The sequence below is a fragment of the Lithobates pipiens genome, unplaced genomic scaffold (assembly GCF_037356315.1).
Source record: "Lithobates pipiens isolate NorthernLeopardFrog02 unplaced genomic scaffold, aLitPip1_a1.2 Scaffold_13, whole genome shotgun sequence".
NCBI lineage: Eukaryota > Metazoa > Chordata > Amphibia > Anura > Ranidae > Lithobates > Lithobates pipiens.
In genome coordinates this window covers 255,436,708-255,456,369 of record NW_027507718.1, presented here as the reverse complement: position 1 = coordinate 255,456,369, position 19,662 = coordinate 255,436,708, and the positions used below count along the sequence as shown (strand labels likewise).

At 41.9% G+C, this 19,662-nt stretch overlaps 1 protein-coding gene across 2 annotated transcripts in view; it reads right to left on the bottom strand.

Annotated features, from left to right (window-relative positions):
• Nucleotides 1–19,662, bottom strand: part of CCSER1 (coiled-coil serine rich protein 1) — a 1,276,606-nt gene that overhangs the window by 790,611 nt on the left and 466,333 nt on the right. The window contains exon 5 of one of the 2 annotated variants that reach the window (XM_077476557.1): nt 12,527–12,643. The exons of the other annotated variant lie outside the window; for it this stretch is intronic. Within the exon in view, the coding sequence (XP_077332683.1) occupies nt 12,527–12,643 (117 nt within the window). The remainder of the gene's footprint in view (nt 1–12,526; nt 12,644–19,662) is intronic. 2 annotated transcript variants of the gene reach the window in all.

The window sequence follows — 19,662 nt, the reverse complement described above, 5'->3', positions numbered from 1 at the left end:
CCGCAATCCCAGTAGGCCAGTCTGGCCTAAGAATGCTCCAATAATGACTGGAAAACCCTAGAGTGGTGACATCACCTATAGGCTTGCTATGGCCCATCTGTTGTCAGTGCTCCCTCCTCTAACCTGACATTAGGCTGGCTTACAATAGGGAAGCCAGATCACGTTACTCAACCAGAGTGGCCGGAAAAGAGGTAATTATTCGCATCTTTCTTAAACAGGTTATTTAAAATAGGTGTTAGGAAGGAGGAGAGGGAACATTTTTAAGATGTGTTAGATAGTGCCTGGAATTCCACTTTAATGATATTGTTACAACTCAACTGCTCTTACAAACAAAATGTCTGTTGTAAAATGAAGTATAAATTAAACCTCTAGAGCAGGGATATGCAATTAGTGGACCTGCAGCTGTTGCAAAACTACAAGTCCCATCATGCCTCTGCCTCTGGGTGTCATGCTTGTGGCTGTCAGAGTCTTGCTATGCCTCATGGGACTTGTAGTTCTGCAACAGCTGGAGGTCCGCTAATTGCATATCCCTGCTCTAGAGAGTATGGGCCCTTGGTTAAAAAAATCCAAAAGCTGTTTTTTACTGCCTAATATTATTTGACCACAGAAATGCATTCACCAGAAAAAAGCAAAACAACTGACCTTGCAAATAAAAAATAGGTTAAACACAAAGTTTTTGTCGTTAACAATGTTATTCTATTTGCTTTGAAACCCCTTTTGCAGTGTTACTTAATGTTTAACTTTGGCTATGTATCATTTTAAACAGGTTCCCACAAAAGGTCAGGAAACAATGTTTTCTGTTTTCTAATGATAAACATCAGCGTGTTTTTTTTCGCATTCTTGGAAGGTGCGAACATATTTCACCACTGTCACTTTACTAAATCTACACTTTGGCTAATCCTAATAAGACTCCAGCTTCCAATGTACAATCTATAATAAAGATGAAATGATCTAGATATTACTTCAGCTAAATTGCCGAACATCTACATCATTATCATTATTGTTTTAATTATTAATAATATCACTATTAGTATGTGTCTGTAAAGTACTGTAGTATAATTTTATTTGGATAATTACAAAGCCTGCTGATACAGACATGCTGTTTGCTGAAAACTTCAATCTCCCTCCTATGGGAAAACAAGGTTAAATTTATAATTAGCACAACAAACTGTTTTTTGACTTTGTATTCCGTCTCCTTACATGTTTTTTTCCCTGAGAAAATACATCCAGCACATAGGGTTTCCTCTTTATCTCTAATCTCCTCACGAAGACTGGGAATTTACAGGATGGTTTCTCTCAAAAGATTAGTTCTCCATAGGCTATCCAATCTTCAGTTTATCATGAATGCTGCTGCCAGACTTATCCACCTTACCAACCTCTCAGTGTCTGCCAACCTTGTCCTCCAATCCCTACACTGGCTCCCAATCACCCAGCAAATGAAATTCAAAATACTAACCACAACATACAAAGCCATTCACAACTCTGAACTGAGCTACGTCATCAATATTGTCTCCAAATATCACCCAAATTGTCCCCTCTGCTCTTCTCAAGACCTGCTACTCTCAAGCTCACTCATCTCCTCCTCCCATGCTCGTCTCTAGGATTTCTCCACAGCCTCTCCCATGCTTCTCCGGGCTCTCCCGTGTGACTGGGGACCCGGAGAATGAATCTGCCAGCACCATAAGAGAGGCATAGAGGTTGTGACGTCATGTCCGGGCCAGACAAATAAACAAAGCGATCTCGGCTAGAAAAACATCAGATCGTCAATTTTTATTTTATGATCTCATGTTTTCCAGCCTGCGGGAGACATGTGGGGTTTTATAAAGAGGAAACTTTAGGAAAGGACTTTAGGGAAAGTGTAAAAAAAATTAAAATTAAAAAAAAAAAAAATAGTCCCCATGAGCTCACACACAGAAGTGAACGCATATGTAAGTTGCGACCGCATACGTAAACCACGTCCAAACCACTCATGTGAGGTATCCCCACGAATGTTAGAGCAAGAGCAATAATTCTAGCACTAGACCTACTCTGTAACTCTAAACAGCTAACCTGTAAAAAAATGTAAACCAACGTCTATGGAGATTTTTAATTACCGAAGTTTGGCGCCATACCACGAGTGTGTGCAATTTTAAAGCATGACATGTGAGGTATCTATTTACTTTATGTAACATCATCTGTCACATTATACAAAAAAATGGGCTAACTTTACTGTTTTTTTTATTCATGATAATGTTTTTTTCCCCAAAAAAAATGTGTTTGAAAAATTACAGCGCAAATGCCGTGTAATATAAAAGTTGCAATGACCGTTGAGTTGAGTTGAGATGAGAGATATCTTGATATAGCATGGTCTTACCCCAAAGGGTCCCGAAGCACTTGGTGGAGTCCCTGGAGAAAAAAAACCCTGTCACTAGGAGGAGACATTAGCAGGGAAGCAGCATGAAAAATGGAACCAGAAAGGCTACACAGGAAAGGCTTGTGTGATGAGCCAAGTCTTCAATTTCTTGCGAAAGACCAGAATGGCAGAATGGTAGGGGCCTCCTGGATCTCGGCAGGGAGGCTATTCCACAGCACACCGTCATTTACTGTAATTCCCTAGGGTGTCTGCTCAATATATATACATATATATATATATATATATATATATATATATATATATATATATATATATATATATAAAAATGTTTGAGGGTTCTGGGTAATTTTCTAGCAAAAAAAGATTTTTACTGTCAGAATTTGCACGGTATGGAAGTGGTTAATAGTATAAGCAGATGGATGAGGTATTGAAGACCTCCAGGTAACTGATCATGCCATGTCCATTCGCCTCAATTATACTGAAAGCAAGTGGACTAAAAAAAGGCCACGAAAAAGGAAAAAAAAAAAAACACAGGACCATTGTAACATCTCTAAGTATTGCCCTACATATTGTATGTGCATGGCTTAAAGGTAGGCAGACTTCAGTGTTCATCTGCACTGGAGATTACTAGACATCTTCATTCCTGCTTCAAGATTTTCCTAGATGCTGGTCACCTCCTTGTCTAACACCCTAATGTCACAAAAATGATGTATTAAATAAATTATGTTTTGGTGTGCCAAAGACCACAGTCCAGCGAGATGAGTCATGAGTCAAGGGCCCAGTGGCCTGACTACAGAGTCCAGTGTCCAAAGTCCAGTGACCTGTGTCCTGAATCCAGTGTCCAGTGTCCAAAGTACAGAGTCCAGTGTCCGGAGTTCAGTAACCTGTGTCCTACATCCAGTGACCTGTGTCCTGAGTCCTATAACCTGTGACTTAAGTCCAGAGTTCAGTGACCTGTGTCAAGAGTCCAGCTACCTAGATTCAGGTTAATAATTCCAGTGTCCTGAGTCCTGTGATCAGAGTCCAGTGTCCTGGGTCTAGAGTACTATATCAAGACTCCTGATTTCAAATGAATGAGTCCAGAGTAGTGTGTACAGAGCCCAGTGACCTGTGTCCGAAGTACAGAGTCCAGAGTCCAGTGATCTGAGTTCTATGTCCAAAGTCCTGAGTCCAGAGACCTGTATCCTGAGTCCAAACTACTGAGCTGAGTCCATAGTCCAGTGATCTGAGTTCTGGATTTAGAGTCCTGTGTCCAGGGTGCAGTGAGTAGGGTCCTGGGTCCTGACTTAAAGGTGCTGAGTCCTTCGGCCAGGGTGCTGAGACCAGAATCTTGAGATCTGAGGAGTCCTGGTTCCAGAGGAGTTCTGAGTCCTTGCTGCTGGGAGAGCATGGAGAGGAGCCATGGCAGAGAGGGATTCCTGCTGGATTCGGTGAGTAACATTACACTGTGAATCAATGACACATACAGTGGCAGCCGGTCCCTAGTTTGCATGCAGGGCGCCAGACTAATAGCTTTCTGTGAGGTCTGTCATTTTTTTTTACAAGCACGTGATTAGAGCAGTGGTTCTCAACTCCTGTCCTAAGGACCCACCAACAGGCCAGATTTTAAGTATTACCTTGGGGAGATGCAGACTAGAATACTGCAATCACTGAGCAGCAAATTATATCTCCTGTGATGTATTTCAGTTATCTTGCAAACCTCACCTGTTAGTGGGTCCTGAGGACAGGAGTTGAGAACCACTGCTCTAGAGGCTCTAATTGGCGTGTAAAAGGTTGTCTTCGGAGTACAAATCACTGTCACTTGTGATACTAGCGAATCAATATTTGCCATTGGTTTCCGACTTCTCGTCTAGGCCAATCAGGACAGGATCTAAAGAAGACCAGGTTAGCCGGATGGAAGCTGGGGAAGCCACGGCGCTGGGTATCAGGGGAGTCATGACCGCTGGAGGGCTCTGTTTATGGGATAAGTGCAGACATAGAGGGGTGCCCCCCACAATAAAATGTTTAGCAACAGTCACCACTGGACAAATATTATAGTGATTTTATATCTGCCGCATTATTACAGTGCATGCCGCAAACAATAAATATGTTTTGGAATGTGCCCTATGGATGCAGCTATTAACCCTAACCCACACTGTCAAGAGGGAGTACAATTTGTGGAAATGGGTTGTTAAGAGGTATCCATGTTAAAAAGAGTTAGGAGCCACTGTTCTACAGCACTATTCCTTCAGATGACTGCTAGTCTTATGAAATATAAAATTACATTTGGTGATAGCACTGCAGTGTTGCTCTCTGTTCTCCATGCTGGAAAAAAAGCTGTACTTTAGGACCTGCATTGCAAGGGTCTGCCTGATTCTGCTTAATTTATTCTGTAGTTCTGTAATTTCTGCACCTTTCTTTCTTATATTTTCCCATATGAGATCACCAGCCATCAATTGTCAATACCGACATTAAAGCGGTTGTATAGTCAGGAAAAAAAATCCTATAAGGAAAAGGCATAATGAGCTAGTATGCACCGCATGATAACTCATTATAAATGAGTTACCTTAGAATGAAGCCCCGCACCATCTCCCAGTTACCTCCAAGAAAGCTGACATTTTGCTTCGGCAATTCTTCCAGATCCTCTGCTCCGGCGCTGTGAGTGGCCAGAGCCGCAATGACGTCACTCACGCGCATGTGTGCAGGAGCCCTCCTTTCTGGCAAGTTCCAGAAAAATATGCTGGACCTTTGCAGGAGCTTCACTGCGCATGTCCCTCTGACATGAGCGGCTGCATGCAAGGTGAAAATTTCCCAAACTGTACAGGTTTAAGAAATATTCATTTTACCTACAGGTAAGCCTTATTATAGGCTTACCCTTATATAAAAATGCGTTAAAGGGCTATACAACAGCTTTAAAAAGAAAGGCCTGTCTACTGAGCTTGCTGCCTACACACAGACACAGTGTAGAAAAATACGAACAGTAATAGGGGAAAGATCAGCTTCAGAGAATGCTGATGTCCCTTGCTCTTTGCCTGTCTTTTTCTGGACATAGATTTCGGCTCTCCAGGAAAGATTGCCAGAAGAATCTACATCCAAAAATAGGCACTGTCCCTCCAAATGAGTGACACATGGGAGGTATGAAAACAGGCTATAATTTCATATATAGTGTTTTTCACCTATCAAGCAAAATATTTTGCTATGTGGTTGCGTCTAGCAAATTTTCACACTTGGTGTATTCACTATATCTTTCAGCATACACTTCTGAATTTAATAAAGATATGACAGGCAATTACTGTATGAGAAAAACTTCAAAACAAACTGCCAAGCATTTACTGAAATGCAAGGACTGTGTTGCTTAAGGTTAAAAGGCATTTCTGTTGTTCCTATTTTGTGCATCACTTGTATTTAGCAGTTTAAATTCCAGTACTGTAACTCAAAGTTTAGCTAGAGTAAATAAAATGCTGACATAGAAATCCCAAGGATACTGCTATTCAATATGAAAAGCGACCTCCGTTCTGCTCCTTAAAACTAAAATACCTGCCAGGCAGCAGTCAGGCTGTCATCAAACTCTTGTAAACTGCTCTGCTTTTGTTCCACTCCAGGGTGCAATGACAAACTTTGAATAAGAAATGCAGCATAAACAGCACATTATTTTTTCCTTTCAGGATTACATAAAATGAACAAAGTAAAATATTACACATTTTATTTCACAGAGTATTATGATGTCATTTAAAAAGTGGTTCATGGCCAACTATGTAGTCAAAAAATCAGATCGCACAGAGCCTCTCAGATGATGAGTAAGAGACATGAGGCTGTCTTTTAGACCCATGTCACACTGGGGCATATTTTAGGCGCTTTGGGGCTAAAAATAGCACTTGTAAATCTCCTGAAAAACGCCTCCCTGTAGCCCCATTGTGAGAGCCCGAGTGCTTTCACACTGGGCGGTGTGCTTGCAGAACATTATAAAAACTCCTGCAAGCAGCTTCTTTGGGGTGGTGGAGGAGTGGTGTATACCCCGCTCCTCCACCGCCCCTGCTCATTCTAAAGAATGGGCAGTGCTGCCGAAGCAACTGCAAAGTGCTTTGGCAGCGGTACTTTTCGGGCACTATTAACCCTTTGTTCGGGCCGCTAGTGCCCTGATAGCGGCCGATGGTAAAAGAACCACTAAAACGAATGTGGCCCGTTGTCAGTGTGAAAGGGGTCTTAAATACCTAACCTAGCCATAGATGGAGCAATTTTTTTTTTCCTGCAACCTGCAACGCTCAATTCCCCTATTAACACAGTCGGTGTTGGGAATCCCTCCCAAGGAGCCATTGTGTTCTCCTGGCCGGGGGGAGGGGGGGGGGGGGCGTCCTCGCTGGGAGAACAGTGTGATTACTGCTAGTGGCTATAATAGCAATATGATCCAATAGCTTTCCCATACATCACTAGAATCTTGACCAGTTTAGCAAACTGAAACCAACTATGGCTGGCTTTATTGGCCAATGTTTATATATAGGAACCTTTTTCCAAACATTCGTTAAAAAATGTGACTAAATGTAACATCTTTTCCAAAAACCACAGCTTTAGAGTGTTAGTGCTCCCTCGTAACCTTCATTGCAAAGCCTAACTCAAGCCATTTTTTTCTTCTTCGGAGTGGAAAAAAGTTACAGTTTATGTCAGGTTTTTATTTCTGGTTGAGCACCCATTTCCCTTACTTCTTATCCCTGTTACAGCAATAAAAGGTGTGCAGATATCACCAAATGGGAAAGTATAGACCCATAAAACATTGTCATTCATACTAACTCTTTCTCACGCTAAGTTAAGGGCATGCATAAATAAGGTCCACACTTAGTGCACCGTGGGATTCCATACTGTCAATGGGAGTGAGGTGGCAGGTGAGAGCTGGACTGGTGGAGCAAAACACAGGCTTAGCGGTTTCCCTCTCTAAATTCTACATTCTCTAAGGCAAGGTGTGCATTGATATGGGACAAGTGTTACATGGAGGGGACCTGTGTGTTGCTACACAGCTGTACACAGTATATGGCTCATCTCTAAGCTGGGGTTCCACCTTATGCTCTGTACACACAGTCGGATGTTCCGACCACAAAATCCGTCGGATTTTTTCTGACAGATTTTGTCCGAAACTTGTGTTGCAGTTGTCGGATAATCCGATCGTTCCGAATGAGGTGACATACAAAACGTATGACTGGACTACGTAGAGGCCAGTAGCCAATAGCTTTGGTCTCCAAATTTATTCTGAGCATGCATGCCACTTTGTGCGTCGGAATTCTATACACCCGATCGGAAAAAGTCTGATCGGATTTTGTTGTCGGAAATTTTAGGAAAAAGCCCGCTAGAGCCCACACACGATCGGATTTTCCGACAACATAATCTGATCTGACTTTTCCGACCGTGTGCACAAGGCATTACTGTTGAGACTTTTTACACAAACATTGTCCTGCCTGGTCCCAGTCATTGATTAGCATATACATGTGGAGAGATACCCCCATGTGCAGGAAAAGTAGGTCCCTTTCACAAGGGTGCTTAGGAACATGTCACATGTGAACTTGGCTGTGTGCAGAAAATCAATCGTATTGGCAGATTTTCATATTTTACAAATGATTGTTCTGAGGTTTGTACCTGTAATGCCGCGTAAACACGACCAGACTTTCCGGCAGACTAGGTCCGAAGGGATAAGTCCATCTGACAAACCGATCGTGTGTGGGCTAGTCCAATTGTTTTTCAAAAAATAAATCCGACAGACCTAGAAATAGAACATGTTTCAAATCTATCGGACGGACTAACATCAGGAAAAGCGTTCGTCTGTGTGCTGGTCCGACGGAAGCTATTGACTACTGGCTATTGAACTTCCTTGTTTAGTCCCGTTTACGTCATCATGTTCAAAACGAATAGACTTTCCAACGGACTTAGTCCGTTTGTGTGTGGCCAAGTCCGTTCATTTGGAAAGTCCGTCGGAACTCCGCCGAAAGACCGTTGGGAAGACCGTTGAACCTAGTCTGCCGGAAAGTCCGGTCATGTGTACATGGCATTAGACTCACTTGTGGCACAGAAGTTATTTATTAGTATTATAGTATATTAGTATTTATACTCCTATGGGCACCCAAGGCTGAACTCCACCCCAGCACAGGTCTGGTGTTTCTGCATAACTACTCACTTACGCTAATACATTTTCAGATTTAACTGCATTATAAGAAATTACCATATTCTGATGATGAAAACAGTGCAACTTAAATGCAAAATGCAATACTCCATAATAACCAATTTTTTTTATATATTTTTTTATTACCCACACATTCTGGTTGGTTACTTTGTGCATTTTTACCTTCATGAATAAACCTAAAAGTCTTAGCAGGTAATTCTATATTTACTGCCATAATTCTCACTACTTGTTGAAACCCAGAAAAAAAAAGCATCAGTGATAACTATGTGAAATAATAGCTTTTTAGTCTGCTGTTTATTGTTATAGATAATTTCAGCCAACCGTTTAGGTTCATTCTGTTCATCCTACAAGGATGATTCAGCAATAGCACAGTGAATTCTCAATGATCACATTGAACGCCTTTGTTCATATACTCTTATTTAATGCCCACAAATTAATATTAGGGAAAACCTTTTAACATCTGCACAAAAGACCACATTATGAATAATACAGAAGATAGATGTTTTAGAGCACATGCTAATTTATCAGCACATTGAATTTCCAGTTAAAGATTTTAACCTTGCTGTCTAAATGAAATATGAATGTTTTAACCTCAGTTTTGTAACAGACAACAATACTGTCTGCGACTTCTCAAGGGCCAATTTAAAGAAAATAAGTATTACATTTATAGAGATTGGAGAGATCGTGAGGAATTCAGTATAAATGTAGACAGTAGAAAGCTGTAGTGAATACAGCCTGCGTATATCTAAATAAAACAGAAAGTGCTGAAAGATTGATGCTTGAAATGTTATACTCCGGTGAAACAGTGTGCTACCCTGACTGTGTATGGGTAAATGATTTAAATAGGTTAAATCTCACTGGTACCAAAGATGACTGAAACATCTACTGAACAAGTGGGAATGTTTTAGCCATTCTCTCACTATTATCTATTACAGTGTTTCTCAACTCCAGTCCTCAAGGCGCCCCAACGGGTCATGTTTTCAGGATTTCCCACAGATGAAATGGTTGTGGTAATAGCTAAGGCAGTGAAACTGATTAAATCACCTGTGGAAAATAATGGAAAACCTGAAAAGATGACCTGTTGGTGCGCCTTGAGGACTGGAGTTGAGAAACACTTATCTATTACCAGTGGTAGTGCTGTGGACCATAGGTCACGTCATGATTTTATTATATGAGTAGTGTAGTGCATGTGATTCACAGTGGCAAGGAGCGTGGAGTGTTGGGGGAATGTTGGACCAATAACCAGTAATGGAAGTGGCAAAAGTGTTGATAGCACTGTTGTTCAACACTGCCACTCCCACGGATGTCAATTAATTCTATGTAACCCCAAACTCTTACATTTTATACACTGCAGATCCTGTGATGTAGCTGCTGCATTAGCCTTCATTTTCAGGCCTTTTTCCATTTTATTTAAAGCTGCTAATCCCCTTCTGATAACTAGAACAGTTGTTACTCATGTTCTTTCTACCAAACGTAATATTATAAGACATTGAAAATCTCCTGATATACAAGAGATTTATGAAATCATTAATGAGGTCAATCAGAATTGTGCACTTGATGGCATATTTGCTGTAAAAAAACAACTGTGTATCTATATTCATCCTCTCCTATAACTCTTGGATTACTCATTGATTTTACACTGCCTGAAGACACTTAGTGTACCTCGCAAATCTGCTCTCCTATGTAATGTACCCATATCTCTCCAGTCTGTATGTAGTTAGCAAAAGCATACTCACTATACCTGTGCTATTTCACTGTACAGTTTGAAACTTCATGTTCATTTTTCGTTCAGTACCTTTGCTGATTGTGTATTGTGATTGCACATGCATTGTCCATCATGAATGCTGCTGCCAGACTCATCCACCTTACCAATCGCTCTGTGTCTGCTACTCCTCTCTGTCAATCACTCCACTGGCTTCCGCTCGGCCAAATAATTAAATTCAAAATACTAACAACTACGTACAAAGCCATCCACAACTCTGCCCCCAGCTACATCACTAGCCTAGTCTCTAAATACAAACCTACTTGTTCTCTTCATTCCTCTCAAGACCTACTGCTCTCTATCTCCCTCATCACCTCCTCACATGCTCGCCTCCAGGACTATTCCAAAGCATCTCCAAGCCTATGGGATGCCCTACCCCAATCTGTCTGCCTATATCCTACTTTATTAGCTTTTAGACAATCCCTGAAAACCCCTCTCTTCAGAGAAGCCTACCCTACCCACACCTAACAACTGTATTTTCATTTTCTCCATCAGCTCAGCCCCCACAGTTATTACCTATTGTTTCAACTTGACCCTCCCTTCTAGATTGTAAGCTCTAACGAGCAGGGCCCTCTGATCCCTCCTGTATTAATTTGTATTGTAAGTGTACTGTCTGCCCTCATGTTGTAAAGCACTGTGCAAACTGTTGGCGCTATATAAATCCTGTATAATAATAATAAATAATAATAAATGATGTGTCTAATCTATTTGGCTGACTGTTCCTTATATGCGCTATGTATGTACATTCTTTTTCTTTACAATGTATGTAAAACTTGAAAGAGAAGTGCAGGTTTAAAAAAAAAAAAAAAAAAAAAACATACATACTAGTGGAGGCAGCATTGATCTAATGCTGCATCTATCCCCTGTTGCCTCTATACCAAGAACTGAGCAACCAAAGACAGCTGATTGCTCAAGTCTCAGTGAGCAGAGATTCTGTGATTTCCAGAGCGCTACCCCTCTAGCTCTCATTGGAATGCTGGGCTGTGGAGGGGGTGGGAATAGCTGGCTCAGCCTCTCAGTGGCACGGTATGAGGCTTAACCAGCTGCTGCTCAGACATGTGGATCCTGTAATTAAAGTCGGGATTGCTCCAGAGTCTGGATCGGGAGTGACAGGCCACAGAACTGCAGAATGAATGACACCTTTGTGACCTACAAGAGAAGTAGGGCCAAAAGAGCTTTGGCCCCACTTCTCCCTTAAAAAAACAATTAAAACACAGACTGATAAATCTAAAAATAACATACTGCGGTTGATTTACTAAAACCGAAGAGTGAAAAATCGGATGTAGCTCTGCATAGAAACCAATCACCTTCCGTGTTTTTTCTGTCAAAGCTTAATTGAAAAAGCTGAAGTTGGAAGCGGATTGGCTACCATGCACAGCAGGACCTGATTTTTGCTCTCTCCAGTTTTAGTAAATTAACCCCACTTCCTTTCTTTTTGTGTCTACACTTTGTCCTCTACTATATCTACGAGTGCAGTCATGATTGGTTCACAGGCTGGACTTCAAACATTTCTGCCTTTGTTCATCTCCATGACATGGTGGATTGTTGGGATAAGTAGTTTACACAATAAAGATGAGGTTCTTTGTGCTTTCCTTTAAGCTCACAAAGCTGACAAGGATACTGCATGTATGGCAAGATCAACAGGGATTAAAGACAGCCAAAGACGGCCATAGATGCTGTGATTTTTTTATATCTATGAGTACCTTAGGTTTGGTAAAGAATGTCAAGGACCTGACTCTATTGACCCTGTTTAACTGTTTGCCAACCAGCCGCCATCATTATACAGAAGGAGGTTGGCTCTCTTGCAGGAATCGCCATAGCTATACGTCTGCACGCTGCGGGAGCTGGCAACACGCGATCGCCTAGTACAGAGACAGAACAGGGTTCTGACCTTGTAAACAAGGCAAATCCCTGTTCTGACAGGTGACATGTCAGAGATCTACTGTTAAATCACACTTGTTTATTATTAATAATAATAATAATAATAATAATGATAAAAATACTAAAACAGAGTAAACGTAGTCAAAACATAGCCAGAGCTCGGGAACCGGAACGAATAGTCAGACAAGCCAAAATGTCAGGGAGCAAGAGATGAGTGTAGTAGAACAGCAAGCAGGATCTGGAACCAGAAGGAATGTCAGCCAAGCAAGTCTTTAACCTCCCTGGAGGTTTTCCCGAGTGTGGCTCGGGGTTACATTTCAGTACCATTAACGGTAACCCCGAGCCACACTCGGGATTGCATTGCAGGATCTGGAGCTTACTTACTTACCTTGTCCCCAGGATCCTGCAATGTCCCCCCGATGTGTCAGCGGGCTCTGTCCTCTTCCCGAAGACTCTGTGTGCCGGGCTCTGATCCCTACGAGCATCTCGACACATGGGGCGAAGCCTGATGGCAAATTAAAAAAATTAAAAAATCATAACACATACAGTACAGTGTAATCACACTTGCAGAATTGAACGATAGTGAATCGTGGGGAAATTAATTTTATTATTATATTATTATTTTTTATAATTATTTATATTTATTTATTATATTATAATTTATGATTTTGTGTTTCAAACTTTATCATACCACTACTAGACCCTGGTTTGGACAGATTTAAGTGTGTTATTGCTAAGAATTAAAGGCCTACAAAATAAAACGCCAAATTTCTATGCAAAATAATTGTACCGCTTTGAGACGCAAAAATCTGACATAATCATACTGCCAGGGAGGTTAACAGGAACACAGGAGAGTGTCTCTAGAGATGTGACCAAGGAGAAGGCAGATATCTCCTGGGCTTGACAGTTTAAGTAGGCAGGACTGATGAGGATAACAGCAACAGGTGAGTCACTGTGGAGATATAGGAGCTGGCAATTAGCCAATAGCTGAGCGGTCAGCTTAGAGAAGGAAGGGCTGAGCCCAGCCCTGACACTGATGAATACATTTGTTTTTTTTATATTTTTTGGGGGAAATGTATTATAGTTAAAAGTAAAAGATTGATAGTTTCAAGAAACTATTAATAACCTGAACAACCACAACATACATGGATATACAATGTAATACTGACATATAATCACACACATAGGTTGGACTTGATGGACTTGTGTCTTTTTTCAACCTCACCTATTATGTAACTATGTAACTCTATCCATACATTTAAAGTAACTCTATTTAAAGTAACTCAGACAACATTAAATGTTAGGCAAAACTAGCATACAATAGAAGGCACCAAAACATTTTAGTCTGATGGCCCAGATCCCAGAGTACAGTTGAAGTCTACTGAAAAACCAAACTTCTGATTATGGGGAGCAAAGAAACATTCCTGTTCCCATCTCACAATGCAGTGCGCCATGCTTTAGCAACCTAGTGCTTTTCCTGCACAATGGCATGTGCAGGCTATGGGAAAGAGCCATGGGTACGCATAACGCCATGTGTATCTGCCTGTGATCTACCTGAGCTGTTCTTTTAAAGTTTTTTGTTTTACCTTACTTTAAAACCTGACAATGTTTCCACTCTGTGTGATACTTTTTCTGGACTTGTACTGTCAATACCCAATGCAACTATCTATTTTTCGGATGTAACATATGGCGCTGTCAACTTTCATCACACATTTTGGTGCGATTTGTACTTTCATATAGCGGTGGGACAATCTTGCATACTGCGGGATGCTGTCACACAGCTGGGGTGCCGGGCACTTCCTGCTTCTGAACCCAGTGGGAGTGTTAAGCTGTTACTTACTGCACACTCTGGAGTTTTGCAAGTTCTCCTTGTACCTATGCTTTCAGAGAGAGAAGAAAAAAGGCACTAAGAAATTGTAAAACTATTTTTTGAATAATATATTTAAAGTATTAGGACAAAGATGCAATAAAAGTACATGCTTTATTCCTACTTTATTTTGCTTTATGCTGTGCCCTGATAATAACTGTCTCCATTATTTCACCGATACTACAATCGCGCCACTGTTTTTTTTTTTTCAGTCACAGCAACCTAAAGATGTAACAGCAGTCCATTTAGATAAAAATTGCCAGCCCATTGTGTCTCTTACTTTGGTCCGCGTGCATGCAACATCTTTAGTTTTAGTAAAGTTTTTTTTTTTGCTTGCATCATTAAATGATTTTTCATTAAAGCCAAACACAATTGCTAATTTATATTTAATTTCATTATTTTGTTCTTAAGACAGATATCAAAAGTGTGGTCATATGTAATCACATAAAAAGCTTTGAACAGGATAATTTATTTATGTTCTCCTGCTGATAACAAGGCAAAATCTGTCTCTGCCAGACAGCCTTTAAAGTCTCTACTTAAAATTCTACAGGCAAGAGTTTCAAGAGCATCCATGTTGCTTGGAATTAATTGCATTGTGTGAGGCAAACATTTCAATATTTGTTTATGGCGTAATACTTTATTTTTCCTCCCTTTTATTAGCCGCAGAAGTATATAAAACTGAAGTGGCTAAGAAATGTGAATTAAGGTTTTTACACTGTGCAGTGGAGGAAAAGAACTAACTTAAAGTAGAATTCCGGGAAAACCTAACAACTCTTAAAAATGCTCCCTCCCCTTCCTAATACCTATTCTAGCTAACCTGTGTAAGAAAATTTGTGTACTTACCTATTTGCAAACTGCTTCACCCGGACAGGACGGAGCGCTGACAAGATAGGCCATAGGAGCCTATAGGTGACGTCACTACTTCCAAGCATTAACAGTCATTGTCAAGCGCTCTCCTCTTCCCTGTAGACAGAGCTATAGTTTCATTTTTCCAGTCAAATTTGAGACTGCCATCACTATGTGTTTGTTATTAGAATTGGGAGAATGGTTCGACCCGAGCATGAGGGTGATGTCATATGGTGACCCCGCCCCCGTATCCCCCGAAGGCGGTGGCGACAGAAGACCGGGCCACCGCTAGTAAAAGAGCTGGAAGAAGAAAGCGGAGGCCCGGTAAGAAGAACCGAAAAAGGGGGACAAGACCCCCGAAATCGAAAGAAGAGGCGGCGAAAGAAGACCGGGCCACTGCTAGTAAAAGAGCTGGAAGAAGAAAGTGGAGGCTCGGCAAGAAGAACCGAAGAGGGGGACAAGACCCCCGATGTCAGAAGAAGACCCCTGGACAGTGCCGGCAACAATGAAGAAGAAAGCCGGGCTCCTCCGCTAGTAAAAGAGCTAGCAGAAGATAGCATGGGAGTCCGGCGAGAAGACCCCCCAAGACGGAAGACCACCGGAGCTGTTCAATAAATTATTTTAAAAACATGTGTTGTGTTTTTTTCTTTACACTTTTTTTCACCAGGTGAATGGGTAGGGGTACATGGTACCCCAATACTCATTCACATAGGGTGGTGAACCGGTATCTGGGGGACCCCTTATTAAAGGGGGTCTCGGATTCCGATAAGCCCCCGCCCCCCCCCCCCAGAACGCGGCCTGGTACGGCTCAGGAGGGGGGGGGGCGCTCGCTCGTCCCCTCCCCCTTTCCTGGCCGGCCGGGCTGTGTGCTTGGATAAGGGTCTGATATGGACTTGGGGGGGACCCCCACGCCGTTTTTTTGGCGTTGGGCTTCCCCTTTAAGTCCATACCAGGTGACGGAGCCAGCGAGGTGTCAATCTCGTAGATGGAGGCGGTGACATTGACCTCCTTCACTAGTCCCGTCTACCTGGAGCTGCGTTCAAAATTAACGGACTTTTCTCCATGTGTGGGCAAGTCCATTCATTTCAAAAGTCCGGCAGACAATTTTGAGTCAAAACTTCTTTCTAAGTCTGCCAGACTTTTGGAAAGAAAAAGTCCACCGGAGCCCACACACGGGCGGATTGTCTGGCGGACTTGGTCTGATAGTCTGATCATGTGTACGCGGCATTAGAACAAACACTGTCTACATCTAGTTTAAGTGATAATGGAGATCTATCAGCCCCCCATTTTAACATTACATAAAAGGGAAAGCTTCACAAACATTTACAGCCTCCTACACACGATCAGATTTTTGACAGGGAATTGTGTGATGATGACAGACTGTTGGCCTAAAATCCGACCGTTAGTACGCTCCATCAGATAATTGTTGAGCAACTTTCCCCCAACAGATGTTGGATGACAGGCTAGTAAATTTTTGGCAGACAACGGTCTGTTGTCAGATTTTCCTATCGTGCGTACACAAGTCTGTCACACAAAAGTCCAAAGTACAAACACGCATGCGCAGAATCAATGCTCACCAAAGATGACATTAGCAGAAGGTGCCCAAGAGCTGACATTTTTTGTAGTACGTCGCTACGTTCGTGGTTGTTGGATGACAATTGTGTACCGTTTGTATGCAAGACAAATTCCTGGCACACGCCCTTCGGACAAAAGTCTAACGCTTTGTTGGCCAACAATCTGATCGTGTGTGCGAGGCTTAAGAGTGCTTGATAATGCTCCAAAAAAATAACAAGGCTGAACTCATACATTATAGTCTTGGTCCACCTTTTGAAAAAATGTAGAAAATGCATTTAATACTTTTTTGCAAAAAACCTGCAGAGAACTGCATCCAATCCACTCTTACAATGTTCTCCCCCTTCTGGAGTTATAGGCCTGCTGTTGTTGGCTTGGAAGAAGTGTGGCTGACCTAAAGCTTGAAGGGGGAGTTTTCAATGGTTCTCTCTAGATTATGATAATTTGAAGTGAGTGGTCCTGGACCCTGAAGACATGACTATGTGGGTGGAGCCAAGCACAACTGTATTAAATTCATATACAGTGAATCCGGAAAGTAAAAAGTATCCGGAAAGTATTTAGAGATAGCTTAACTTTTTCCACATTTTGTTATGTTACAGTCTTATTCCAAAACAAATTCAATTCATTATTTTCCTGAAGATTATATAGACAATACCCTAGAATACAACGTGAAAGAAGTTTGTTTGAAATCTTTGCAAATTTATTAAAAATAAAAAATTAAACAAATCACATGTGCAAGGTATTCAAAGCCTTCACCATGACACTCAAAATTGAGCTCAGGTGCATCCTGTTTTCACTGATCATCCTAGAGATGTTTCTACAACTTGATTGTAACCCATGGTAAATTCAGTTGATTGGACATGATTTGGAAAGGCACACACCTGTCTATATAAAGTCTCACAGTTAACAGTGCATGTCAGAGTACAAACCAAGCCATTAAGCCCAAGGAATTGGCTGTAGACTTCTGAGACAGGATTGTATCAAGGCACAGTACTGGGGAAGGGTAAAGAAAAGTTTCGGCAGGTCCCAATAAACACAGTGGCCTCCATGATCCATAAATGGAAAACGTTTGGAGCTACCAGGACTCTTCCTAGAGCAGGCCACCCGGATAAACTGAGCAATCAAGGGAGAAGGGCCTTAGTCAGGGAGGTGACCAAGAACCCGATTGTTACTCTGAGCTCCAGCATTTCTCTGTGGAGGGAGGAGAACCTTCAAAAAGAACAACCATCACTGCAGCACTGTATCAATCAGGCCTGGATGGTAGAGTGGCCGAACAAAAGCCACTTCTCAATAAAAGGCACATGATAGCCCTCCTGGAGATTGCCAAAAGGCCCCTGAAGGACTCTCAGACCATGAGAAACAAAATTCTCTGGTCTGTTGAAACAAAGATTGAACTCTTTGGCCTCAATGGCAAGCGTTATGTCTGGAGGAAGCCAGGCACTGCTCATAACTTGGCCAATACCATCCCTACAATGAAGCATGATGGTGGCAGCATTGTGCTGTGGGGATGTTTTTCAGTGGCAGGGACTGGGGGACTGGTCAGAATCAAGGGAAAGATGAATGCAGCAATTTACCAAGACATGCTTGATGAAAACCTGCTCCATAGTGCTCTGGAGCTTAGACTGGGGCAAAGTTTCATCTCCCAACAGTACAATGACCCTAAGCACACAGCCAAGATAACAAAGGAGTGGCTATGGGACAACTCTGTGAATGTCCTTGAGTGGCCCAGCCAGAGGCCAGACTTGAACCTGACTGAACATCTCTGGAGAGATCTGTAAATGGCTGTGTACCGATGCTCCCAATGCAGCCTGATGGAGCTTGAGAGATCCTGCAAAAAAGAATGGGAGAAACTTCCCAAAAATAGGTGTGTCAAGCTTGTAGCATCGTACTTACAAAAACTTGAGACTGTAATTGGTGCCAAAGGTACTTCAACAAAGTATTGAGCAAAGTCTTTGAATACTTATGTAGATGTTTTTTTTTTCCTTTTTTTTTTTTTTAATAAATTAGCAAAAATGTCAAACAAACTTCTTTCCTTGTTGTCATTATGGAGTATTGTGTGTAGAATTGTGAGGAAAATAATGAATTAAATTTATTTTGGAATAAGGCTGTAACATAACTGTAGCGCTACCCCCGTAGGAGCCGCTTAAGTTTGTTCAGTCCATTACACTGCCTCTCAACCCCAATAACAGTCTCAGCTCCATCTGGCACACCTGGCTACAGTGTAAGTGCAATGACCAATGAGAAGCACACACGTTATGATGAAACACAGAAATTGTCTTTACTACAATATTTCTGTGGAAAAATAACATATATGGCAAAGGATAACTTCAGACCCTTTGAATAAAAATAAGGCTTTGTATCTTCAGCTAGCCACTCTAGTTGGTGCACTTAAATACGTGAATAGCAGGGCCAAACAACACAACTGGCTTCAAATAAAGAATGCAGAATATTTCTTAGCAAAGTGAAAGGACAATGATGTCTGTATACAATGTCTCTGTATCTGAATGGCCTGGTGTCCTGTGGCACTACAAGTGTCAGCAAGGGGATTAGCAGCAATGATGTATGTATACAGTGTCCATTCAACTCTATCTATGTGCAGTGTCCTTGTTTCCTGTAAATGGGCAAAAGCCCTCTCACTCAATCCAAATGAATGTCCTGTAACAGACAGGCTTTTCTAGTGACCTGACTGGTCACCTCACACTTGAACGCTTAATACCGTCGGTGCAGGTGCTTCTGGATATGCACCTGGGATCCCCTCTCTCAGGCTGGATGTCCCAAGCGGCTGTAGATGCCTGAAATCACGTGGTGGCCTGACCTTGGAGGCAGCACCTCTCCCCTAAGTCCAGTCCCTTCCCTTGCCTCGTGGTAACTGAAAATCTCTTCAGATCAGCAAGATGAAGTATCTAGTTCCTTTGCTCCAGAGCAGGCTGGCTCTTGTAGTTCTGTGTCCATAGAAAGCTAAGGAGCCATTTTAGATAGGGACTACATATCCCAGAATCCTTTGCAGCTACTTGTTAAAGTCTTTCTTATTTTCTCTTGTAATTGCTCCTGTCATTGTCTCTCCTCCATTTGCCAATAAGAGCACAGAGGAGGATGCAGAGTGAGGAGCTCTGTGTGTCTGTGTGAGGAGAAAAAAAAGGAGGCTTAGAAATCCCCTACAGCTGCTGACAGGCACTTTATCCCTCAAAGAAGAATCTCGGCCAGCTTGGCAAGGCCGCAGGAATTGTGGGGCACCCGCT